General features: G+C 38.1%; 2 protein-coding genes across 7 annotated transcripts in view; both read left to right on the forward strand.

Moving 5' to 3' along the window:
- Positions 1–27,461, forward strand: part of PLGRKT (plasminogen receptor with a C-terminal lysine) — a 280,885-nt gene that overhangs the window by 201,485 nt on the left and 51,939 nt on the right. The window lies entirely within an intron of this gene.
- LOC134737967 (E3 ubiquitin-protein ligase RNF152-like) lies at positions 8,239–12,212 on the forward strand. The gene has a single exon (XM_063650424.1). The coding sequence runs from the start codon at positions 11,037–11,039 to the stop codon at positions 11,562–11,564; it is 528 nt and encodes a 175-aa protein (XP_063506494.1). The 5' UTR covers positions 8,239–11,036; the 3' UTR covers positions 11,565–12,212.

Genomic DNA, 27,461 nt, shown 5'->3' on the forward strand with positions numbered 1-27,461 from the left:
CAGACCTGGGAGTTACAAGCCTCCATGGGTTCATTTTTAACAAGAGCTCAGCAGCAGACCAATGATTGCTTCCCCTTTTTGAAAGGGGTGTGTTATGGGTTGAAATGTGTCTTCTGTCTCCAAATTCATATGTTGAAGCCTTAACCTCTAGTACTTCAGAATGTGATCTTATTTGGAGATAGGGTCTTTACAGAGGTAATCAAGTTAAAATGAGGTCGTTAGAATGGGCCACAATTCAGTGTGACTGATGGCTTTATGAGAAGAAGAAATTTGGACACAAGACCATACAATTCATACTGGACTATTCATACCGGGACCATACAATGTGAATATGAAGACAACTGTTTACAAGCCAAAGAAGGGGCCTGCAACAGATGCTTCTCTCACAGCCTTAGTAAGGAACAAACCTTGCAGACACCTTGATTTTAGATTTCTCCCCTTCAGAACAGAGACAATAAATTTTTGTTGCTTAAGCCGTCCAGTTGTGGTCCTTTGTTATGGTAGCCCCAGCAAACTAATACAGGATGTATTTGGTGCCTGTGCCCAGCAGGTGGTGCTGCTGCACTGGGCAGTGGCCTCACTGGAGCTTGATAGTGATTTTCTTTTCCTCCCTGGGCTTCTATGTTTCTATTAGACCACCTGGAAGGGGTCTGGGAATCCCTGACTGGGGAATCTGTTTTGGTCACTGTGAGTTTTATAATACAAGCATGTAATACATCAATGTCATTGTACATTTGTATGGTAGTGGGTAGGGAGAGTGTTGACACACATCACAGTATCTTGAATTGGCTATAAAGGTCCCTTTAATTTTTTTTACTCATTGTGAAGTTTGCTCACACTCTATCAGTTGAATTCAGTTACTTTCCCCCACCTAGTCACAACATACATGTGGTCAAGCATGATGACTCATACCTGTAATCCCAGCACACTGGGAGACCATGGCAGGAGGATTGCTTGAGCCCAAGAATTCAAGACCACCCTGGGCAACATAGTGAGACCCCATCTCCATTTAAAAAATTTTAAAAATTAGCCAGGCATGGTGTTACACAACTATAGTCCCAGCTACACAGGACGCTGAGGTGGCAGGATTGCTTGAGCCCAGGAAGGTCAAGGCTGCAGTGAGCTGTGATCATGCCACTGTACTCCAGCCTGGGTGACGGAGCGAGACCCTATCTCAAAAAACCAAAACAATAACAATAAAAGAACAGAGACAAAAGAGTTTAACATAGGTACTTCAAGGGTGGTCGTAATAGTTTCAAGAGATTATGCTGTCTCCAGCTAGGGGAGAGGGGCAGGGAGGGCTTTTTGTCCTTTGGCTCCTCGTCCCAGAATGGGTGCTGCTTCCTCTCCTGTGTTCTCTGGCCTCTGGAGAGAATGGCCACTCAGAGCCATCATTGTTTCAGCCTTTGCTGGTGCCACTGCATGGCCTTGCAGTCTTTGGAGCTCTGGGCCACCCCAGTGCTTATCATACTTGCTTTCCCTGAGACCAAGTAGACTTTGGCACTCGTGTCCAGTCCAACAGAGCCATAAAATTTTGAGTCCTTCCCCTCCCTGAAGTTCTCCAGCATACTTCCCTAAAGCAGAGGAAGTTGGAGGAGAGGCAGGGGAGGGTTGGGGAATGGAGGGAGAGAGCAGCTTAGTTCCAGTAAGCAAGGCTTTGTATTTACTTTGTTTCAAGTGGCCTCTGCCACTGGGCTCAACAACCAAGTTTCTGATGCTTTTCGTCTACCCACAGTTCTCTACCCTTATTGTTAACACCATTTATTTCAGCTTTGGGGACCCCTAGATTCAGCAGCCATAGCCACGTCGCCTTGTTTTTTGGCTGGAGCATGGAGCTTGCTGCCCCATTGTCATGATAACATCCTCCCTTCTCCCACCCCAGAAGGGAGCATGACACAGCCAAAGCACCATTAGGACACCTTGTTTCAACCCTACCTTTTGTTGTTCAACCACATTTAACACATAGGACAGTGAGGAACCCTTCTTCCACTTTCCCATCCTCACCACCATCTAGGTAAGAGCATTTACTACCATATCTCCAGGAATCTTCTCACGTCCTCTAACCCAGCCAACCAGGGCCCTTGTCCCTCCTTTTCCAGAAAGTCAGATATCTCTGTGAGCATCTCACATTTGCCACCAAAACTATCAGGGCATGTAAAGTGTCTGGGATTTTATGCTACTTGCAAACAACAGTAGTCTTCCTTATCTGTGGGGGATATGGTCCAAGATCCCCAGTGGATACCTGAAACCATGGATTGTACTGAAGCCTATGTATGCTCTGGTTTTCCCAGTACATACATATCTATGATAAAGTTTAATTTATAAATTAGCCACAGTAACAGATTAACAATAATTAATAATAAAAATAGAGTAATTGTAACAATATACTATAATAAAAGTTTTGTGTATGTTCTCTCCTTCTCAAAATATCTTATTGTACTGTAGATCTTAATAACCTTGGCATATGATTTTTTTTTTTCTTATTGAGAACTTCCACTCTTTCACTTAAAGGAAGAACTTTATTCCTTCTCTTTGGTATATCCAAATTGCCAGCATCACTACTCTTGTACTTTGGGGCTATGGTTAAGTAAAACAAGGGTTACCTGAACACTAGCCACTGTGATGTTGTGACAGCTGATCTGATACCTGTGATGGCTATTAGGTAACTAACAGGCAGGTAGTGTGTACAGCTTGGCTACACTAGACAAGGGGATGATTCATGTCTCAGCTGGAATGGTGGGAGATTTTATCACATTACTCAGAATGATGGGCAATTTAAAAATTATGAATTGTTTATTTCTGAAATTTTCCATTTAATATTTTCAGACTGAGGTTGACCATGGGTAACTCAAACTGTGAAAAATGAAACTGTGGTTAAGAGGGGACTGCTGCAATAAATTAGCCTGTTATTATTTCATGGATGCTGGCAGAAGACTTCATTACTCGTAGCACAGAAAGCGGCACGCACTCCAAGTCCCATAGAGGAGATGAAGGAGAGCCTCATTGAATGCTGGGATGGATGCTTTGGGTTTGTGACATAGCTGAGGAACATTGAGCTTGTGGACTCTATCACTTTCATCATGAGTGATGAGCAAGTCTGCTCTTTGACTGGAAGGAGATGGTACCTCATCCCTCAAGGTTGCTTACTGCAAACACAACTCTGGGAAATGGCCCAGCTAAAGAGCAGTCAGGGCCTGTGACCTCATCCTACCCAGCAAGATCGTGCAGGAAGACTTGGCCCATGGTGGATTGATTCTCCCAACATATGTTGCTTAAGGTGACTAGGTTTTTCTTGTTGATCAAGATACACTTTATTTCTTAATTTCAAGAAAGGATGAACAGGGGAATATAGACCCACATGGTTGAACCAGCGTTCTAACTCTAGAGATACTTGAGTTCTGATCCTACCTGGGGCAGCCTAGAGAGAAACATCCTCATCTACAGTAGTTTTGGAAGATCGGGTTGTTCCTTGAATGTGTCCCACTTGAAGGAATTAAACTTCCAGCATCATTCCAGGGTTTTGAGCTGTTCTTTCCTTTTTTAAGAGTATGAAATATTTGATATATACCACAGAATATATTTATATCAAATGTAAGTTATGGAGTATAATAAGATGAACACCAGCGAATCTCCCACTAAACTTAAGAATTCTGTTATGACAATATTCCTGAAGCTCCCTGGGGGTTCTCCTCCCTATGTGTTGAGTGAACCCAAATAGCTAAGGCTGGGCTGGAATTGACCTCATGTCCCAGAAGTCCCTAGGGTTGAAAAGGACCCTGCAAATGGCATGGACTTGACTACTGGACTAGAAGATGATGTCTTTTTAGGGTCTTCAAAGATGAAGTTTTAAAAAAGATTCTATTGAAATACCATGTCTAAATAACATCTTTAGCCTGTGATTTAGTCTTTTGGCTATTTTTAAATTTAATGGCACCTCTATGAAAAGGATAAATAGAAGAAATAAAGCAAAACATTTATTAAAGTAAAGCCTAATAACTAAAATCTTATCCTACTGGAGTTTCTTTAGTTCTTTATTTTTTGATTAAAAGCAAAGATAAATCACAGCTCAGTAGTTTTGTGTTATTGTTTTTTTCTTTTGGGGGAAAAGACCACTCATGATTCAACCCCATCTCTTATACCACTGGTCAGGCTCCCAATCCTGGCTGCACATTTGATTCATCTAGGGCCTTTTGAATGTTTGGGTCCCACCTCAGACCTTCACAGAGTTGTTATTTTAATCTCTCTAGGGGACTGTAATGCAATGTAATGGCCTGGGGTGAGAACCATTTTTTCCCTTCTTTTTCTGTGATGCTACATAATTATAATTGGTCATTGTCAGTGATTTAATATAATCTATAATGGAGATAGCAACCAAGCAAGTTTTCAATTAATAGTAAGCCAATCAAGAAATGAAATTAATCACTGGAGTCTGGTTAACCAAATTTATGAAAGACCTCAAATCAAAAGGTTTTCTTTTTTTAAGTAATGACTTTGGTTCAAATTGTGATGGAGAGAATTCATGCTGCTAGTTATAATGATATTTTCAGATTATCAACAAACTTCAGTTTCTGTCTAGCTTGTGTTAGGCTGGTAGATGAGTGGTAAACTATCACTCCTCTAAAAATACTTCCTTAAAATGCCACTAGGTGGCACACCTAAACTAATTTTATATCACCTGTGTGGCTGGAAAAGCATTTTGAGAATGAGGGAAGAACATATTCTATAGGTCCATGCTGTGCTACAGTGCTATGTAGGCAAAGCACTTATGGTCAATGTAAAGATTAGTTGGGCAGTAAATAGATGTTTATTTGTTGTTTATTGTGTTCAAGGAACAAACTAAAGATTTTTTAAAAATACATGAGATCTAGACTTTGACCTTTATATCTATTGTTAGACTTTGGTGTTAAGAAAATGAGGCATAGCTATAAACCAAAAAATATAGTTATTTAATATTAATATGTATAGGCTGGGTGGGGTAGCTCACGCCTATAATCCTGGTCAATACAGTGAAACCCCATCTCTATAAAACAAGAAGAAAGATTAGTCAGGCTTGGTGGCTCGTGCTACTTGGGAGGAGGATCACTTAAGCCCAGGAGTTTGGGACCAGCCTGGGCAACATGACAAAACTCTGTCTCTTTCTCTCTCTCTCTCTCCCTCTCTCCCCCTCTCTGTGTGTATATATATATATATATAAAAAATATGTAATTATATAATATATATAATTAATGTAAATATATTAATATATAATATAAATAATATATTTCTGTATAATATATAATATATTATTATATTGTATTATATAAACATATTAATGTATATATTATATGTTAATATAATATTTTATAATATATAATATATATTAATTGTATATAATGATATAATATATAATATATATAATGTTATATGTAATAATATATAATATATTATAACTTATATATTATTACATTATGTATTATATATTACATATTATATATTATTAATAGTAATATAGATTATATATAATACTATAGGTACACATCACATTGCCCGGCTAATATATAATATATGACATACAGTGTATATATATACTATATGACATGTAAATACATATATATTACATATTACATATATTATGTATTACACATACATATTACATCTATTACTATATAATATATATTATTGCATGTAACATATATAATATATAATATATGTAATATATATTATAATATAGACTATATTACATATAATATACATTATAATATAGACTATATTACATATATAATATATATTATATATTATACATATATTAGCTGGGCAGTGTGATGTGTGCATATAGTATATACAATATATGTCATATATAATATATGACAAAAACATATATATTACATATTACATATATTATGTATTACACATACATATTACATACATTACTACATATAATATATAATACATGTAATATATATAATATCTAATATATGTAATATATATTATAATATAGATTATATTACATATATAATATATATTATATTTTACATATATAATATATATTATATATTATACATATATATTAGCTGGGCAGTGTGATGTGTACCTATAGTTCCAGCTACTCAGGAGACTGAGGTGGGAGGATTGCTTGAGCCTGGGGAGGTGAGGGTTGCAGTGAGCTGTGATTATGCCACTACACTACAACCTGGGTGACAGAGTGACACCTTGTCTCAAAAAAAAAGAAAAAGAATAAAAAAGAAATTTCCCATCTGAATTTCTTAATGAGCTGTAGTTGAGGTACCTGGGGCCTGGCAATCTGTTCATAGAGTGTTTCAAGAAGAAAGAAGGTGTTTTCAACGGTATCAGATGCTACAGAGAAGTCAAAGGCCTTTAAAAAAGGTCAGTGCCTGGGAGGAACCATGTAAGTAGAATATGAGGGAAGAAACAAGTCTGTAAAGGCCTGAGTGTAGGTAAGGGTAAAATGAAGGAAGAATGTATATAGACTCCCTTAGTTTTCTGTGAAATCTTACCATGCAGGTAAAAGATACAGTATGTTCCAAATGTAATTATAAAAAGAAACATACTTCCAGACACATACTGGGAGGTATTCCTTTGGCATTACAACGTTCATTTACACATTTAGTACACTTTATGGAGTGTCTATCATGTGCCAGTTGAATTAGGAGCTAGAGATACTTTGGTAAACAGCACAATCCCCTCTGTCAAGGAACTCAGGCTCTTGAACAGGGTAGTGGTGTGATAGTGACAACAAACAGTTTCAATACTGTGTTAACAACGGAGAATTCTAGAGTGTTTTGTGAGCCAAAATTGGTCTGGCTTCAAATGTCTTCTAAGTGCCAGCAGACTATGGAGCCATATCTTCAGAATTTTGAGAGAAAAACCCCAAAACTTAATATTTAGGTAAATTATATATGCATGCTGATAAAAAGAAAATTTTAAACATGCAAATATTAAGAAAATAAGTCAGCCAGGTGTTTTGAAAGCAATTAACAGAAGATATAAGCTTGTCAATTTAGAAAGAAATACTAAGACCCACCAGCAAATCTAACTTGCTAAAGTGCATGTAGAGGAGAGGAAAACTTTAAAAAAAAACTTTAAAACCAACATTTTGGTAATCTTTTTTTCTTCTATTCCATCTTCCTTTGCCTTTTTGCCTCTTTTTGTTGGAATATACTTTAAGGCAAATTTCTATTTACCTGTAATATTTCCATATGATTCTCTAACAGATATAACCATATTTAGCTAAATTAGCAATAATTTCTTCCTATCGTATGCAACCTAATTTCAGTTGCTTCACAAGTGTCTTTTACAGTTGTGTTTGAAATAGGGATCCAAGCAAAGTTTTCCTACTATAGTTGATTATTATGACTCCTAAGTCTTTCTCAGTTTGTGAGAATATCCCTCCCTTTCTACTTGTCGTACTATTTATTTGTTGAAGAAACCAGCTCATCTGTTCTATGGAATGTCCTACAGTTTGTGTCTGGCTGATTGCCTCCTCATGGTATTTTTGAGCATATTCTTCTATACTTCATTCTTCCTATGAAGTGGTAAATGTAGAGGTTTGGTGAGACTCCAGTTCAGTTCTTTTAGCAAGAATCTTTTCTAGGTGGCAGTGTGTAATACCTAATAGATCACATCATAAGGCTTATGAGGTATGGTTGTCTTACCTTTAGTCATATCAACCTGATCTACCCATTATAAATTTCCTCGTCAACCTGTGATTGGCTGGCCTTACCATCCACTCATGATCATTGCCTACATCTGTGACTTCATTAGGGCTTGAAAAAAATGGCAGTTTAAAAATATTCTCTCATTCCTTTGACATTTGTTGTGCGGAAATGTATTAAGAACTTTGTCTTACTACCTAGTTATCCTGGAATATAGTTTGTACAGGAAACAAAATAAATGCTTGATTCTGTCCTTTTATTTAGCAATTTCAGAATAGTGAATTGATACCCTAGAAGTCTCCACAATTTACCAAATAACTTTTGTTTATTTGTATATTGTGACTATAAACTCTTTAATCAGTTGTAGTCATTATTCTTTTTGCTCAAGTTATCCCGTCTTTGGCTAATGGAAGCTCTTTCAAGTTGATTCCTATGTCCCTTAGATAAGACCTACTTAATTCTTGATTGTAGGGAGGTTGCTTTAGCCTGCCTGTGTCTCATTTCCCACATGTGAGTATACAGCTTAATAATAAGGAGTATGATACTTTGTAGAGTTACTCTGAGGATTAAGTGAGATGTCCCACATACAAGAATTTAGCACACAGCATCTGCCCCATGTAAGCACTCAGCAAAGTCAGTAATTAAAGCAAAAGTTTTCTTATTAGATGTGCCATTTATTCACTCACCAAATGTTTATGGAGGAGCCCCTGCTCTGTACTGGGTAATATTTAGATGGGGAGACATAATAGTGAGCAAAATCCTTCCCTTGTGGAACTTACACTCCAGTGGGAACAGACGCAACAAACCAACAACCACAGCGTGTTAGTGGTGATGAGTTCTGTGAGGGGAAAAAGCAGGGTAAGGCATGACGATGGGAGACCGTGGGTGGGTGAGTGGGAAATCCCATTTTTGGTAGTTAGTGAAAGCCTCAGAAGGTGACCTTCGAGCAGAGCCTTGAGGGAAATGACAAAGTGAGCCATGCAGATAGCTGGAGAAAGAGTTTCAGGCAAAAGGAAAGTGAATGCAGAGACACTGAGCTGAGAGAACTCGTGGTGAGTTGGAAGAACAGCAAAGAGGCTGGTATGGCCAGAACTCTGAAAGGATGGGGGAGAGTGGATAGACATGAGGTCGGAGGTCACTCAAGCCTTGTACCCAGGACAACTGTTTTGAAATGTATTCTGAGTGACGTGGGAAGCCATTAAAGGGTTTTGAGAGGAGTAGTGATGTGACCTGATGGTTTTTGCAACATAAAATATAGTGTGTGCTCAATATATGCTTTCTCAAATACATAAAAATTAAAGCAGCAAATAACTATTATGAGCACATTTAAAAGTTGCGTAAATCCTTATAACTCCCAGTATCTGTCATACTTGTGCCCCCCATCTGTTTTTTTCTTTATTTGCTTGTTTTTTGAGGAGAAGGCTGTACCAACATCTTGAAATAGGAAGTGTCCTATGTTCTGAGGAAAGCAAGAAAGTGCAGTGTGTGCTTTTAGAGAGGCTTTTGGAGACAAAGAACCAGAATGTAGAGTAGGTGGAGGAGAAGAAAGCAGTACAATCTTTGTAGGGAGAAAGGCCAGGTAGTGAGTGGGAGTTGGCCCAGAGCCTAGAAGTGTGAGCGGACTTAACCTGGAAGTGTCTTGCTTAAAGGGGCAGCATGGCCAACACAAGTTCACTGAGGGAGTGGGTGTACATGCATGACTTAACTCCTGGATCCACACCGTATTTCGCTTGTCCTTCTGGGACTCATTTCTGCCCATACCTCCTGTCCCCACTACCTGCCTTAGACTCCCCATGTTCCTCACCTGAAGTCATTCTTCTGAAGTTAATTTTTTTCACTTGTGAAAAAAATACACATCATATAACATCACCATTTTAAAGTCTACCACAATTCAGTGACATTTAGTACATGTACAGTGTTGTGCAACTGTCACCACTATTTAATTCTGTAACACTTAATCACTCCAAAAGGAAACCCTGTAACTGTTAACCAGTCACTTCCAATTCCTCTTCTCCTTCCTCAGCCCTTTGCAACCACTAATATGCTTTCTGCGACCACTCATCTGCTTTCTATCTCAATGGGTTTGCCTATTTTGGGCATTTTCTGTAAATGAAATCATAGAATATGTAGTCTTTTGTGTCTGGTTTCCTCCAATTAACATAATCTTTCTAAGATTCATCCGTGTTGTAACATGTATCAGCACCTCATTCCTTTTTATGGCTGAATATCATCCATTGTATGGATATACCACATTTTATTTACCTAGTCATCTGTTGGTGGATATTTGGGTTGTTTCTACCTTTTGGATATTGTGTATAGTGCTGCTGTGAACATTCTTATACCAGTTTTTGTTTGAACAGTTGTTTTCCATTCTTTTGGGTATATACCTAGTAATGGAGTTGTGGAGTCATATGGTAATTTTATGCTTAACTTATTGAGGAACCACCAAACTCTTTTCCACCATGGCCACAGTTTTTTACATTCCCACCGTAAAGTGTAAGGGTTACCATTTTTTATGTCCTCACCAAATCTTATTTTCTCTCTCTCTCTTCCCCCCACCCCCCCAAATTCTAGTCATCTGGTAGTTTTGAAATATATCTCATTCTGGTTTTGAGTTGAATTTCCATAATGGCCAATAACATTGAATATGTTTTCGTGGGCTTAATGGCCATTTGTATATCTGCTTTGGCGAAATGTCAGTTCTAGTCTTTTGTGTGTCTTTTTTGTGCCTCGCGGCGGCCGCTGGCCCTAGGGCGTGTCTGGCTTAGCTGGGCGGGCGCCCAGGACCACCCCACAAAGCTGTAGCGCCCGAACCCGCCACGGAGAAAGGTCCGCTGAAGAAAGCTCCGTCTCAATTGTGCTTCCTGGCTCTTGCCTCCCAAACGCGTACCATTTCCACTTGATGTCATCATGCTCAGAATGGGGTGAAAGGGACTCAGTGACAGATTCAGTTTGAAGGATAAATAATCATATTGCAATGTTTTCTTTGGGAACCACTGTTTCCAGAAGCCATGGTCTTTGAAAATTGCCATTGCTGCTGGCCTTGTATTCCTGGGTGTTTTGAGAGAAGATGTGCCCCGCTGCTGGCTCTGAGCTGCCTGTCGCTAAGGTCGCCCTGGCCTTTTGACAAAATGAACACACCTGTGAGTGCTGGATGTCTGTGAGTTCCCCATCACCTGCACTGGAAAGACGCAGAGCGGCGGCCTCTGAAGACAAGCTCCCTCCCCTTCCCCTTGGCCTTGCCCTTCCTGCTCAGGGTCCACCATGGAGACGCTGTCCCAGGACTCTGCTAGAATGTCAGATCTGTTTTAATTACTACAGCCCCTAGTGAAGGCCAAGTTGCTGGATTGCAAGCACACCTGCTGTTCAGTTTGCCTCCAGCAGATGAGGACCAGCCAGAAGGACGTGCGATGCCCCTGGTGCAGTGGTGTCACCAAGCTGCCCCCCGGCTTCTCCGTGTCGCAGCTCTTCGACGACCCCGAGGTCCTGGCTATCATCACCATTCCACACACTTCGGAGCACGTGCCGGTCTTCATCAGACTTCCTGGCAGTGGGTGCTACATGCTGCCGCTGCCCATCTCCAAGGAGCATGCGCTGCTGCCCGGAGATATGAGCTGCCGCCTGCTGCCCAGGAGCCTGCAGAAGTCCGTCACTGTGGTGACCATCCCTGCTGGACAGCAGCCTCTGCAAGGCAGGGCTCCCCAGGGGGTGGTGGAGGAGGAGCAGGACAGGTGGGGCATGGTGAAAAGCTCCATCTGGTTGAGGGTGTGCACTGTGATCTTGGTGGCTTGCGTCTTGGTCTTCCTCCTCAGCGTCGTGCTCCATAACATGTCCTGCATTTCTAAGTGCTTTACTGCGACATCTTGTGGCTGGAGAGGGCTGCAGGGAAGTCTCTTGTGGGTGCCAACTTAGGGGTTGAGCACATTGGTGATGAGATCCCAGTGTGAAGATGAGGGGCGACACTGACCATTTGGTGCTGAGAGCTGGCTTCTGATTTACCTCTTGATTTACCGCAAGACAGACATGAAGGGCAGAAGTTGAGGTCTCAACAAGATACCAGGCAACTTGCTCTGAGTACTGATAGCAACAGCTTTGAAGATGATTGCATGCATCCTCATAATGATGTATTCAATGGACTGTAATTTCTGATTTTTCAAAATCATGTTACGAGATAGACATATTCTACTTAGATGTTAAACTCTACAAGTGCGTACAATGTGATCTTCTCTAAATCCGTTAGATTAAAACAAAGATGCTATGTATGCAAGTAGAATTAAACCTGCAAATCCATGTAAAAATTCAGTTAAGACATGCAGTGCTGGCTTCTTTACTTTTTTTGTTTTCCTTGAAACTCAGTCTTCATTTAGTTGCTGAGGCTTTTTATACATTTTGAATGGTACCAAAACAAAATAAGTCAAAATGGACAGTCGTTTTTTTTTTGAGAAAATATTTTAACAAGTGTCTCCAATGTGTTGTGTTTTGTCATGAACTTTCATTTTCTTCACTTGTAATTAGAGCTCCTATGTGTTTATTAAACTGAAAGCCCAATAGGGGAGCAATAAACCGAGAAATCATGAGAAAAAAAAAAAGAGTACTTTACATATTATGGATACTAGATTTTTATTGGATATAAGATTTGTAAATATTTTCTCCCATTCGCAGGTGTTTTTTTTTTTTTTTCTCTTGACAGTGTCCCTGTGTCCCTTGACACACACATTTTCAATTTTTATGAAGTCCAATTTATTTTTCTTTTGTTATTTTTGGTGTCATATCAGAGAAACCATTGCCAAATCCAACTTCATAAGGATTTACTCCTATGTTTTTTTTCTAAAAGTTTTCTAGTTGTAGCTCTTAAATTTAGGTCTTTGGTCCATTTTGAGTTAATTTCTATGTATGGTGTGAAGTAAGGGTCCAACTTTACTCTTTTGCATGTGGATATCCAGCTGTCCTGGTATGAGGTCCATTCTTTATGAGCATACAGAAGCTAGCCACTGTACAGTAAAGATTAGGGATCACATACTAAGTCTTTAACTGGCTCAGATAAAGAAACTGCTTACCAGGTTCTGCCCACACAGCCCCTTTGAAAAGTGCATCTTGACCTTTACTGGTCTTCAAAGTTTGAGTGGCAACCTGCTGTGTCTTTCTCTTTCAAAGCTGGAATGAATGGAAATAAGTTAGCTTAGTTACAGTATGAAGGACTGTATCTAAATGCAAATACTATTATGCATTATTTAACTTTTAAAGAGCCTACTAAAAATGTCCAGCAAGTCTCTTAAAATGTGGGGCAGATATTAACATGTCTGCAGTCACTTGGGGAGCTAATGAAAATACTTTTAATATTTCCTGTATTCTGATGTCCAGAAATGGTAGGAAGTGAAAGTAGAACAGTTAATAAAGGTCATTAGTGCCACAGGCACTTTTCTACAAAGGTAGATAAATGACAAAGAAAGGTCAAGCCACCAAGTTGATCCTTGACTGCCTAGCCCTTCCATGCAAACAATGGGTCCAGGACAGATACTTCTCCAGGGCACACACACAGTTTTTAGATTTGTTCACAAACTTAAGTGAGACCAATGAATCCAGTAACCATCAAAAAGCTTTTTTTTGTTTTCCTCCTTTAAGCTATAATTTTATTTTCATAAATCTGAACAGAGGAAATTTTCATTAATTTTTGTTCTTCATTGCTTGGGCAAGGGGGTGGATTGCTTTATTATTTATTAATTCTGTGAGGCATTTACAGAATGCCTACTATATGCAGGGTTTCAGGTGCAAAATGATAAAAAATGATCCTATAGCTTTAATAATTGTTTTTGCCTACTTTATACATTTTGATAATATGTACAGAGACAGACACATAGTCACCCTACCATATTTCAAACAGAATTTCAGGTAACCTTGCTATTAAAATCTTTGGACTTCTACGTGTCTTGTTTCTACTTTACCTGGTTCCTTAAGATAATGAAGAATTTAGGGCAGCAGGAGGAGGAGGATTTCTAGAGAGAGAGAAAAAAGCCCCCATAGATGTCTTTACTGTTAAGTATTAAGGAAAACAATCTGAAGTATTATTAGACTTGAATAAACTCATGACATTCAGAATAAAAGTGAATCCATGTTTAAAAAAATGTTTAATTTTGAAATAATTTTAGATTTGCAGAAAAGGTGCAAAACATGGAGAGTTCCAGTATATCCTTTATCCAGCTTTCTCTAATATTAACAATTTACAAAGTCATTGTACAATGATCAAAACCAGGAGACTAATATTGGTATAATACTATTAACCACTGATTTTTTTTTTTTTTTTTTTTTTTGATATTTCACCAGTTTTTTCCTAAAGTCCCTTTTCTGTTCCAGGATCAAACCCAAGATCTCCCATCACATTTAATTGGTATCTTCTTAATCTCCTCCCATCTGTGACAGTTATTCTTTCTTTCCTTGGCTTTTATGATAAGTACTTTTGAGAAATGCTGGTCATTTATTTAGTAGAATTTCCTACTTTGGGTTTGTTCAATATTTTCTCATGATTAGATTGAGATTGTGAATGTTTTTGCTTATTTTTCTTAAACCACAAAATGCTTTTGTGTCTTCCTTGTTGCATTGTATCAGAGGATACATGAAGTTGATATGTCTTATTGCTAGTGGTGTTAACCTTGATCACTTGGTTAAGGTTGTATCCATCAAGTTTATATACACTGTAAAGTTACTATTTTTTCTTTCTAATTGATAAATATCTTTGAGGAGATACTTTGAGACTTTGTTAATATCCTGCTTCTTCTTGAACTTTTGCCCACTGATTTCATCTTTCATTGGTGGGATCTTACATGCAACAATTAATACTCTGAGGTTTGCCTAGTAGTGATTTTTTTGTTTACTTCATTTCATCTGTATTTGTTAATTGGAAGAGGTGTCCCTTCTTTGTGTGTTTATTTATCCAATTATTTATATCAATATGTTTTTGTGGACATTTTACTCTATGGGTTATAAACTAGTACCATCATTATTTATTTTGCGGCTCAGATTGTTTCAGCCTTGACTTTGACCAACTTCCATTTGCTTTCTATATCTTTTTAATAGAACCCATCCTTTTTTGAGTACTTGCTTCTTTTCTGTGATCATAATATATGCCAGGCTTATCTTATATTGTTCCTGCTCCAGGCCTGGAATTAATGACTTCTTCATGGAGTCCTGGTTCCTTTTGTCAGAGAATGATATTTGGAAATCAAGACCTGGGCTCTGGGTATGCTTACTGTTATGGTGATTGTCCCTAGGTCCTCTCAGCAAAGACATGTATGTATATGAACCCATGCATAGACACACATCTGTATTTATTTCTATATCTACCTATCTGTATATATTTTCTAAACCACAAGTTCATATTGACACTTCTAATTCCAATCCAGTGTGACACATTTCATTCTAGCTCTTTCCCTTTCTTTATTTGTAAGTTTTTTTCCTCAGGTACTGAGACACTTACACTATATTCACTTCAATCCCAGTAGACATGTAAAATAGTTTTAGAATTACCAATACGTACCCCTGTGAGAAACAGATTCAATAACTAGAGGACATTATTTGCATGTTCTTTTTGTCTTCACAGTATCCAGTCAAAATATTGTTTTCCTCAGTTAATAAGGTTAGTTTCTCCTGGCTCCTTCAGTGTTAGTTTATTGACTTGTAATGCAGTTGGATTTATTGTTATACTTTATATTCTCTCCACATCTGGTTGGTTTTAATTAATTATAGGGTTGAGGAGTATATGAAACATTGCTATGGTTCTAATAGTCAAAGCTATATAAAAAGATACATTCACTGTAGCTCATGCCTGTATTCCCAGCACTTTGGGAGGCCGAGGTAGGCAGATCACCTGAAGTCAGGACTTTGAGACCAGCCTGGTCAACATGGTGAAACCTCCGTCTCTACTAAAAATACAAAAATTAGCTGGGTGTGGTGGCGGGTGCCTGTAATACCAGCTACTTGGGAGGCTGAGGCAGCAGAATCGCTTGAACCTGGGAAGTGGAGGTTGCAGTGAGCCGAGATTGCACCATTGCACTCCAGCCTGGGTGACAGAGTGAGACTCTGTCTTAAACAAACAGAAAAGATACACTCCAAGAAATGTTCTTCCTCTTTCTCCCTATTAACTCATTCCCATTCCCCCTCCTCTTTATAATACCCTATTCCCACCCTTCCTCTATAGGTGTTTAATCTCTTAACCAAGATAAATCTTTGGTTTGTCCTTCCTACATTGATTTGGTACAGTGAATAGCTATATGAGTATTTTCTTATGCCCCCTTCTGTCATGTGTGAAGGGTAGCATATCATTGATACATTGTTTACTTTGCATTTTTCATTTAGCAGTATATCCTGGAAACCACTCCAAATCAATTCATAGAGATCTTTATCATTTACAAAAAATGGTTGCATAGAATTTTATTGTGTAGCTATATCAATATTTATTCAAATGATGTATGTACACTGTATTAGTTTTCTATTGCTATAACAAATTATCACAAACTTAGTGATTTAAAACAACATAAAATTTTTTATCTTATATTTCTGAAGGCCAGAAGTTTGAAATGGTTCTTAATGGATAAAAATCAAGATGTGAGGGGGGCTGCATTTCTTCTGGAGGGTCTAGGAGAAAACCTCTTTCCTTGCCTTTTTTAGTTTCTAGAGGCTGCCTGCATTCCTTGGCTCATGGGCCCTTCCTCCACATTTAAGCTAGCAGCATGGCATCTTCATTTCTCTCTAATTCTGACTCTCTTGCCTCCATCTTTTACTTTTAGGACCCTTGTGATTACACTAGGCCTGGATAATACAGGATACTCTTCTCTTCACATCTCAAAATCCTGAGCTCAGTCACATCTACAAAGTCCTTTTTTGCCATGTAAGGAGATACATTCACAGGTTCTGAGGATTAGACATGGGCTTCTCTGAGGCCCCGTTATTCTGCCTACCCCAGGTACTTAGGTTATTTCCAATATTTTGCTATTACAAACAGTGCTTCAATGAATAACTTCGTTCTTTCGTATTTTTATATTGTTGGAGGTGTATCTTCAGGGTAGATTTTTAGAGTTGAGATTGCTGAGTTAAAGGCAAGTACTTGTTAGATATTGCTATATTTCTCTTCAGAAGCGTTTATCAATTTGAAAGTGGCTATTTTCCTAAAGTCTCACCAACAAAGTGTGTTGTCTTGCTTTTTAGTTTTTGCCAGCCTGACAAGCAAGAAGTGATATCTCAGTCTTGCTTTAATTTGCTTTTCTTTAATTATGAGTGAGTTTGAACATTTTCTCATGTTTGAGGGCCATTTATATATCTTGTTTTTTGTGAATTTTCTGTTTATTGGGCTCTTGTCTACTGTCCCTCAAGGGTTCTTTGAATATTAGGAGTATTGGCCTCTTGTCTATGGGTATATCTTCCTAATATTTTATGTCAGATTGTCACTTGTTCACGGTGGTTTAAAAATTTTTACACCATGAAAAAAAGTTTAGTTTTATGTGGTCAAGTTACCAATATTTTATTTACTCTACATTTTGATTCTTGATTTAGAAAGCTTTTCCCTATACCACAGTTATCCTTGTTTCCTGTGGCACTTTTGTCTTTGTTCATTTTCTGTTGCTATAATCCAATATACAGACTAGGTAATTTATAAAGAATAGAGATTGATTTAGTGCATGGTTCTAGAGGCTGGGAAGTCTCCTTCCTTCTGCATCAGGACATGGCAGGAAGCATCACATGGTGAGACAGAGCAATCAAGCCCAAGAAAGTTTGGTTTTATAACAAAGCCATGATAACAAACCTACTCTCATGATAGGGACATTAATTTATTCATGAGGGCAGAGCCAGCATTTATTCATTCATGAGGATAAAGGATTAAGTTTCCAACACATGAACTTTGGGGGGACACATTCAAACCATAGCAACTTGTATAGCTTCATTTATTGACATTTAGATTCCAAATCCATTTGGGGTTTATTCTCATATATGATATGAGATAGGGATCTAATTTTATCTTTTTCAGATGGCTACTTTGTGGTGCCTATACCACTTATTAAGAAGTCTTATCTTTACCCCTGGTGAGTTGAGATACTACCTGTATCACATACTAAGTCTCTGTATGTACTTGCATTTGTTTCTGGACACTCTAATTCACTGGTCAGTTTGTCTAGTCAGGTACTAGTATTGTAATGTTTTAATTATAGACACTTTTTAGTATGGTTTAATGCTTGTTGAGGCTACTATACCATTGTAGTTTTTCTTTTTCAATGTTTTCTTGGATAATATTTCATGTTTGATTTTCCACAGAAATTTTAGTATCAACATGCCCAAGTATAAAATAGTCTGTTGATATTTTTCATTGGGATTGTATTAACTTATAAGTTTATTTATGAGGAACTATTGAGTCATTTTATTCAAGAATAGGAAATGTTTTTCCATTTAAGTCTATTTTAATGTCTTCCAGAAGCTTATAAATAAACTGTAGGCTAAACTAAAGAAAAAATGAAATTTTAAGTTAAATTTAAAACTGTAATATCTTGTCAGTAATTTGAAATATATTCTTATAGTTGGATTTCTTACCTAGCCAGCAAGAGGATGTGTTAGCATTGGCTTAACGTCATGGTATGGCTACTGAGGGCTGTGGATTCATTCTTCTTTGGTGCACTTGGAGGTTCACAGGCTTTGGAGTCACACATACCTGTGTCCGAACCTGACTCTATCACTTACTGGTTCAGTGACCATGGATAAGTGACACAGGCTCTCTGAGTCTGGCTTCTTCATCTCTAAGATGGGGAGAAGGATACCCAAGAATTGGTTCATGTAGCAGAGTAGATGCTCAATAGTGTTTCCCTCTTTTCTTTTCTTTTTTTGTTTTTGTTTTTGTTTTTGAAACAGGGTCTTGCTCTGTCTCCCAGGCTGGAGTGCAGTGGCATAATCTTGGCTCACTGCAACTTCTGCCTCCTGGGTTCAAGTGATTCTCCTGCCTCAGCCTCCAGAGTAGCTGGGATATAGACGCATGCCACCATGGCCCGGCTAATTTTTGTATTTTTAGTAGAGACGGGGTTTCACCATATTGGCCAGGCTGATCTCAAACTCCCGACCTCAGGTGGTCCACCTGCCTTGGCCTCCCAAAGTGTTGGGATTACAGGCGTGAGCCACCGCAACTAGCCTGTTTCCATCTTTTCTTATCTGCTTTCTTTTCTCTTATTTGTTCATGATGACTACTCCATTTTTTCTTTCATCTCTAGTTTCATTATATACATAACCAGAGGATAAGTTAAGCTAAATATTGTCATACAAATGCCCATTTTATTTAGCCATATAACAATTAACAATATTATATCAAGCTGAAGTAAATAATGCTGATTTATTTCATCTAGAGTGTTGTGTATTGGTCTCAAGGTAAAAGGCTGTGCTTTAAAAAATGGAGACAAAATTTTATTGTTCATTTGTAAACGCTTATTTGATATACTGATGCCATTTCTAATCTTTCTCTGTGGTACAGGCCATAAACCTGTACTAGAGGTGAAATGTTTTAATTTTCTACTGTGGATCTGCCTTATTCCAAGAGCTATGCAACAGACAATAGTGTTAGACAAAGTTTCAATATGAACAAATGAATTCATTTTTATAGAGAAGCATAATCTAAAACATAATTTTCCCAACCCTGCCTGCTTAAACTGCTTATTGCCTTAATTATGATTTCAACATGATTTTGGTGACTTCTGTTAATTTCTTTTTCTTTTTTCTTTCTTTTTTCTTTTGAGACAGAGTCTTGTTGCTTTACCCAGGCTGATGTGCAGTGGCACGATCTTGGCCTACTGCCCACTGTAACCTCTGCCTCCTGGGTTCAAGTGAGCATGTCAGCTAATTTTTGAACTTTTTTTTTAGTAGAGATGGGGTTTCACCATGTTGCCTAGGCTGGTCTTAAACTCCTGACCTCAAGTGATCCACTTGACTCAGCCTCCCAAAGTGCTGGGATTACAGGCATGAGCCACTGTGCCCACCCACTTCTGTTCATTTCTATGTCTTGAGTTTATAGTGAGGTTGATTGCACAGATTATGTAATGTAGCGTAAACTTTTATACTTGAAAATGATCACCTTAAATGCTTATTTCAGTCACAAATAGAAAAACAAATAGGTACAATTAAGGCCAGTAATAGCAACTTTTCTTGCTGTTAAAAATAAAGTTTTAAAGTCAAAATATTATTTTATTATTTTAAAAGCAATCATTTTATCATCTTATATGCTTGGTTTCTAGGGTTTTTAAAGGTAAAGATTTCTCCAGGTCCCACTTCTCCTATGCTTGTTCTTAAACTTAAATAAGAATTTGAAAAGCCATGCCTTAGAATGTTTCTGGAAAAAAAAGTTAGAATTTCATTATTCCAAGATACAATAGAGGTATTCCAAGATACACTGGGTAAACACTCTCATTCCAAATAGGAGAATTTGGCCAAAATAAAGGGGCTACAGGCCCCATGCATCTAAAACCCAGCAGGGCAGTCATTAAACCTTAAAGCTCCAAACTAATCTTCTTGGACTTCATGTCCCACATCCAGCGCACACTGGTGTGAGAGATGGGCTCCCAAGGCTTTGGGCAGCTCCACCCCTGTGGCTTTGCAAGGTTCAGCCCCCACAACTGCTCTCATGGGCTGGTGTTGAGTGTCTGTGGCTTTTCCAGGAGCAGGGTCTAAGTTGTCAGTGGCTATACCACTCTAGGTATATATATATATAAAGAATTTATATATTTATTTATTTATATATTTATTTATATATAAATTTATATATTTATTTATATATTTATTTATTTATATATTTATTAAGTATTAACTCACATGATTACAAGGTCCCACAATAGGCTGTCTGCAGGCTAAGGAGCAAGGATAGGCAGTCTGAGTTCCAAAACTGAAGAACTCGGAGTCTGATGTTCAAGGTCAGGAAGCATCCAGCACGGGAGAAAGATGTAGGCCAGGAGGCTAGGCCAGTCTAACCTTTTCACGTCTTTCTGCCGGCTTTATATTCACTGGCAGCTGATTAGATGGTGCCCATCCAGATTAAGCGTGGATCTGCCTTCCCCAACCCACTGACTTAAATGTTAATCTCCTTTGGCAACACCCTCACAGATATACCCAGGATTAATACTTTGCATCCTTCAATCCAATCAAGTTGACACTCAGTTTTAACCATCACAGTGCCCCAGTGGAATCTTTGTGGGGGCTTCAACCCCATATTTCCCCTCTATACTACTCTAATAGAGGTTCTCCATGAGGAATCTCCCCCTGCAGCAGGCTTCTGCCTGGACATCCAGACTTCCGTACATCCTTCAAAATCTAGGAAGAGGCTCCCGAGCCTCAACTCTTATCTGCTGCATACTCACAGGCTTAGCATCACATGGAAGCTGCCAAGACTTAAAGCTTGCACCCTCTGAGGCAGTGACTAGAGCTGTATCTGTATCTGAGCTGTATCTGACCTGAAGCTGGAGCTGGAGTGACTATGATGTGGGGAACAGTGTCCAGAGGCTGTGCAGGGAAGTGGGGCTCTGGGGCTGGCCCAGGAAACCATTCTGTCCTCTTAGGCCTCTGGGCCTGTGATGGGAGGGGCTGCTGCAAAGGTCTCTGAAATGTCTTCAAGGCTTTTTCTTTATTGTCTTGACTATTAGACTTGGCTCCTCTTTACTTATGCAAATTGATGCAGCCTGCTTGAATTCTTCACCCAGAAATGGGCTTTTCTTTTCTACCACATGGCTATGCTACAAATTTTGTAAACTTTTATGCTCCCTTTTAAATATAAGTTCCAGTTTTAGGTCATTTCTTTGCTTGTACATATGAGCCTAGGCTGCTAGAAGCAGCCAGTTTACATCTTGAATGTTTTACTGGTTAGAAATTTCTTCCAGCAGATACTGTAAATTATCACTCTCAAGCTCGAAGTTGCACATATCCCTTGGCAGGGGCACAGTGCAACCAGACTCTTTGGTAAAGCTTAACAAAAGTGACTGCTCCACTTCCCATAGGTTTTTCATTTCCATCTGAGACTTCATCCACCTGGCCATCTGTGTCCATATCACTATCAGCATTTGGGTCACAACTATTTAGCAAGTCTTTAGGAAGATCCAACTTTCCCTCATCCTTCTGTCTTCCTCTGAGCCCTCCACACTCTTCCAACCTCTGCCCATTATACAGTTCGAAAGCCACTTTCAGTGTGAACAAGATAATATGATTTTATAGCAAAATATAATCTAAAATAAAACTTTTTTTCTTGCCCCTCCAAATTTAGACCAGTTATTCCATCAGAGAAAATTTCTACATGTCTTTGGTGGGCTTCTGTTAAATTCCATGTCCTGGGCTTATAATAGAGTTGTCTATATACAGATTAGGCAATGAAACACTAAACCTTTGTATTACTTGAAAATGGCAGCATTAAATGCTAATATCAGTCATACACACACAGACACACACACATAATAGTTACAGATGCAATTAAGAGTGGCAATAGCATTTTGCTTTTCTTTTAAAATTATGGTTTTAAGGTCAAATGTTACTATTTTTAAGCCAATTATTTCAAGATCCTATCTAACTTGGTTCCTAGGGTTTTTAGGGTAAAGTCTCCAAATTCTCCACTTCTCCTATTCTTGAGATATCACTTTAGGTGTGGATTTGCAAAGCAATGCTTCAGAATTTTTTTTTTTTTGAAAAATATGTAAGAACAACATTATAATGCTGCCTAGAGGTGTAATCAGACATGTTTATGTTATGGATAGAACCCCAAATAGAATATTGTAATACTAATTTATTTACTCAACACTTTTTAAAGGCCTGACAATATGCCAGGCCCTGTGCTAGTCAATAAGGATATAAAGATAAAAACACAAGGTTCAGAAGTTTTATAATAATTAAATGTTCTGAAGTGTTTCAAATTATATCACATAGTGCTTTTCTTGGAAGAAGAACTATTTAGATTATGTTCAATAGACACAAATTTGGTGTTTTCTTTGTGTGTATGAAAAATTAGTGATGTTAGTTTAAGTTCATGGGTAGGTTCAGTTCAAGTATATTTACTGAAGACAAATTAGCAATATGGGGCCATTGGGTTAGGATTTTATTTATTATGGTAAGATAATTTTGTCATTTAGCATCTGGATTTTTGTTATATATGGGAACATTCATTTGATTGTCAATCATTGTACATGTTTTAGATGCCAAATTATAGAATAAAATTATGTACTCCAAAGTAAAAATATTAATTTGAAGAAATATTTACTTTGAGAAAATTTTATACATAAAGACCTCAAAGTTTTAAAAGCAATATAAAAGTGAGGGACTATGGGTGATTTTTCTCTCCTGAAAAACTCTGCAATTACATTTTATTCTATAATGTACACAAACAAAAAGCACAGTGATAGCTGCAACTGTAGTAGACCTTATACCTTAACTTCATTTTTATTTTTAATATTTTTAAAAATTTCAGTAGCTTTTGGGTACAAGTGGTTTTTGGTTACATGGATGAATTCCATAGTGGTGAATTCTGAGATTTTAATGCACCCATAACCTGAATAGTGTGTTCTAGCCAATATGTAGGTTTTTATTAGTTCCAGAGTATATGTGCAGGATGTGCGTGTTTGTTACATAGGCAAACGTGTACCATGGTGGTTTGCTGCACCTCTCAACCCATCACCTAGGTATTAAGCCCAACACGCATTAGCTTTTTTCCCTAATGTTCTCCCCCTGGCCCACCCTCCCCCAACAGGCCCCAGTGAATGTTGTTCCCCTCCCTGTCTCCATGTGTTCTCATTTTTCACCTCCCACTTATAAGAGAACATGCGGTGTTCGGTTTTCTGTTCCTGCGTTAGTTTGTTGAGGATAATGGCTTCTAGCTTCATCCATTTCCCTGCAAAGGACATGATCTTGTTCCTTTTTATGGTTGCATAGTATTCCATGGTGTATATGTACCACACTTTCTTTATCCAGTCTGTTATTGATTGGCATTTGGGTTGATTCCATGTCTTTGCTATTGTGAATAGTGCTGCAGTGAACATATGTATGTGTATGTCTTTATAACAGAATGATTTATAATCCTTTGGGTATATACCCAGTAATGGGATTGCTGGGTCAAATGGTATTTTTGATTCTAAATCTTTGAGAAATTGCCATACTGTCTTCCACAAAGGTTGAACTAATTTAAATTCCCACCAACAGTATAAAAGCTTTCCTATTTCTCCTCAATACTGCCAGCATCTGTTGTTTCTTGATTTTTAAATAATTTCCATTCTGACTGGTGTGAGATGGTATCTCATTGTGGTTTTGATTTGCATTTCTCTAGTGATCAGTGATGTTGAGCTTTTTTTCATATGTTTGTTGGCTGCATGTATGTCTTTTTTTGAGAAGTGTCTGTTCATATCCTTTGCCCACTTTTTGATGGGATTGTTTTGTTTTTTTCTTGTAAATTTTCTTAAGTTCCTTGTAGATTCTGGATATTAGACCTTTGTCAGATGGATAGATTTCAAAAATTTTCTTCTATTCTGTAGGTTGTCTGTTTCCTCTGATGATAGTTTCATTTGCTGTGCAGAAGCTCTTTAGTTTAATTGGATTCCATTTGTCAATTTTTGCTTTTGTTGCAGTTGCCTTTGGCAATTTCATCATAAAATCTTTGCCTATGCCTATGTCTAGGCAATGGTATTGCCTAGATTTTCTTCTAGGGTTTTTATAGTTCTGGGTTTTACATTTAAGTCTTTAATCCATCTTGAGTTAACTTTTATAAGGTGTAAGGAAGGGATCCAGTTTCAATTTTCTACATATGGCTAACCATTTCTCTCAGCACCATTTATTAAATAGAGAGTCCTTTCTCCATTGCTTGTTTTCATCAGGTTTGTCAAAGATCAGACGGTTGTAGATATGAGTTTCATTTCTGAGTTATCTGTTCTGTTCCGTTGGTTTATGTGTCTATTTTTAAAATACCAGTACCATGCTGTTTTGATTACTGTAGCCTTGTAGTATAGTTTGAAGTCAGGTAGCATGATTCCTCCAGCTTTGTTCTTTTTGCTTAGGGTTGTCTTGGCTATGCGAGCACTTTTTTGGTTCCATATGAATTTTAAAATACTTTTTTCTAATTCTGTGAAGAATGTCAATGGTAATTTAATGGGAGTAGCATTGAATCTATAAATTGTTTTGGGCAGTATGGTCATTTTTACGATATTGATTCTTCCTATCCATCTGCTTGTGTCCTCTCTGATTTCCCTGAGCAGAGGTTTGTAGTTCTCATCGAAGAGGTCCTTCACTTTCCTTGTTAGCTGTATTCCTAGGCATTTTATTCTCTTTGTGGCAGTTGTGAATGGGAGTTCATTCATGATTTGGCTCTCTGCTTGTCTATTGTTGATATATAGGAATGCTTGTGATTTCTGCAGATTGATTTTATATCCTGAGACTTTGCTGAAGTTGCTTATCAACTTAAGAAGCTTTTGGGCTGAGTCAATTGGGTTTTCTAGGTATAGGGTCATGTCATCTGCAAACAAAGACAATTTGATCTCCTCTCTTCCTATTTGAATACACTTTATTTCTTTCTCTTCCCTGATTGACCTGGCTAGGACTTTCAACACTATGTTGAATAGGAGTGGTGAGAGAGGGCATCCTTGTCTTGTGCTGGTTTTCAAGGGGAATGCTTCCAGCTTTTGCCCATTCAGTATGCTATTGGCTGTGGGTTTGTCATAAATGGCTCTTATTAATTTGAAGTGTGTTCCTTCAATATTTAGTTTATTAAGAGTTTTTAACATGAAGGAATGTTGAATTTTATCAAAGGTGTTTTTTGCATCTATTGAGATAATTATATGGTTTTTGTCTTTAGTTCTGTTTATGCGATGAATCACATTTATTGATTTGTGTATGTTGAACCAACCCTTGCATCCTGGGGATAAAGCCATCTTGATTGGGGTGGATAAGCTTTTTGATGTGCTGCTGGATTTGGCTTGCCAGTATTTTATTGAGGATTTTTGCATCGATGTTCATCAGGGATATTGGCCTGAAGTTTTCTTTTTTTTTGTTGCATCTCTGCCAGGTTTTGGTATTGGGATGATGCTGTCCTCATAGAATGAGTTAGGGAGGGGTCCCTCCTTTTCAATTGTTTGGAATCATTTCAGAAGAAATGGTACCAGCTCTTCTTTGTACTTCTGGTAGAATTCAGCTGTAAATCAATCAGGATCTGGGCTGTTTTTGGTTGGTAGGCTGTTCATTACTGCCTCAATTTCAGAACTCGTTGTCTATTCAGGGGTTCAACTTCTTCCTGGTTCAGTCTTGAGAAGGGTGTATGTGTCCAGGAATGTACCCATTTCTTCTAGATTTTCCAGTTTATTTGCATAGAGGTGTTTATAGTATTCTCTGATGGTTGTTTGTATTTCTGTGGGGTCAGTGGTGGTATCCCCCTTATCATGTCTGGTTGTATTTATTTGAATCTTCTGCTTTTTCTTCTTTATTAGTCTTATAGGATGAGGGGGAACCTATGAACAGGCAGAGGCCATAGAAATGGTATTTCCTTCTCTCATCTTATGTGAAGAAAAGTGCATGAGCCCATTTTCTCATGGGTTGATTTATCTGTAACCATTAATAAGCACACCGTTTTGTTTTGTAATCCTCCCCTTCATACTCATCACTAAAATATTTGCTTCCAGGATAGAAGTTTACTCAATAGAGAACATAGAATGAGATTAAATTTTAAACTTCTGGTTAATACTGTGATATTGTTTTCTTGTGCTTTAGTAGAAAAATCTTATCGTTGCCTTTATCCTTACTATGAAGTATGAATCACTTCAAAATGTACACCATTAAGAATGAGAATCATGGCCGGGTGTAGTGGCTCACGCCTGTAATCCCAGCACTTTGGGAGGCCGAGGCAGGAGGATCACCTGAGGTCAGGAGTTCGAGACCAGCCTGGCTAACTTGGTGAAACCCCGTTTCTACTAAAAATACAGAAAATTAGCCAGGAGTGGTGGCGTGCGCCTGTAATCCCAGCTACTCAGGAGGCTGAGGTAGGAGAATTGCTTGAACCCAGGAGGCGGAGGTTGCAGTGAGCGGAGATTGCACCATTGTACTCCAGCTTGGGCAACAAGAGTGAAACTCCATCTCAAAAAAAAAAAAAAAAAGAATCATTCAGCAACCCCTCAACTCGCTGTATAACAAAGCACCTAGTATTGGTGAAATAAATTGTTCCAATCTGCTGTCTGTTTAAAATTATCTAATGCCACCTTCCATCTGTTACATTGAGACCAATAATGATTAAATGCAGCAAAATAAACCTTATTTCTACCCAGCCTTCCACTACCTGTTATCCAGGGGAGAATATTGTTTTTCCTGCTACGGTTTGGTCTGTTCTATAAGTTTCTTTATTTTATATTTTTAATGCCCCTTGCTCACTTCTGTTTTCAATTTTTTCTTGTCAAGATATTTGCCTTCTATTTCAATACTTAGTATTTACTTTACAACTAATTCTGATTTGTGCTAACCATCATTTCTTCCTAAATTTAAAAAACGTTAAGGACTTAATTTTGATGTCCTACTTTTACACTTTATAAAAATTTTGAAACTGATTTAAACAAGAACTCTAAAAATAGTCTGTCATGCTGATTCAGATCACTATTTGACATAAATTGGGTGGAGACCTGAACATTCTCTGTTTGATGCCCTACCACAACATGCCCACCTGGCTCCTCCATACCCTGCTCTTCCTTGTCCGTCACTGCCCTATGCTCTGAGTCTGACCCTCCACACTGCATTTCCCAGGTTCCCTTGCCCTCTGGCTTCTGATGGGGATCAGCCAGTGTGGTTCCCCGCAGG

The sequence above is a fragment of the Pongo pygmaeus genome, chromosome 13, assembly GCF_028885625.2.
Source record: "Pongo pygmaeus isolate AG05252 chromosome 13, NHGRI_mPonPyg2-v2.0_pri, whole genome shotgun sequence".
Lineage (NCBI taxonomy): Eukaryota > Metazoa > Chordata > Mammalia > Primates > Hominidae > Pongo > Pongo pygmaeus.

Bases quoted from the DNA above. Each gene is read 5' to 3' on its own strand.
- LOC134737967 (XM_063650424.1), top strand. From the start codon at position 11,037: ATGAGGACCAGCCAGAAGGACGTGCGATGCCCCTGGTGCAGTGGTGTC.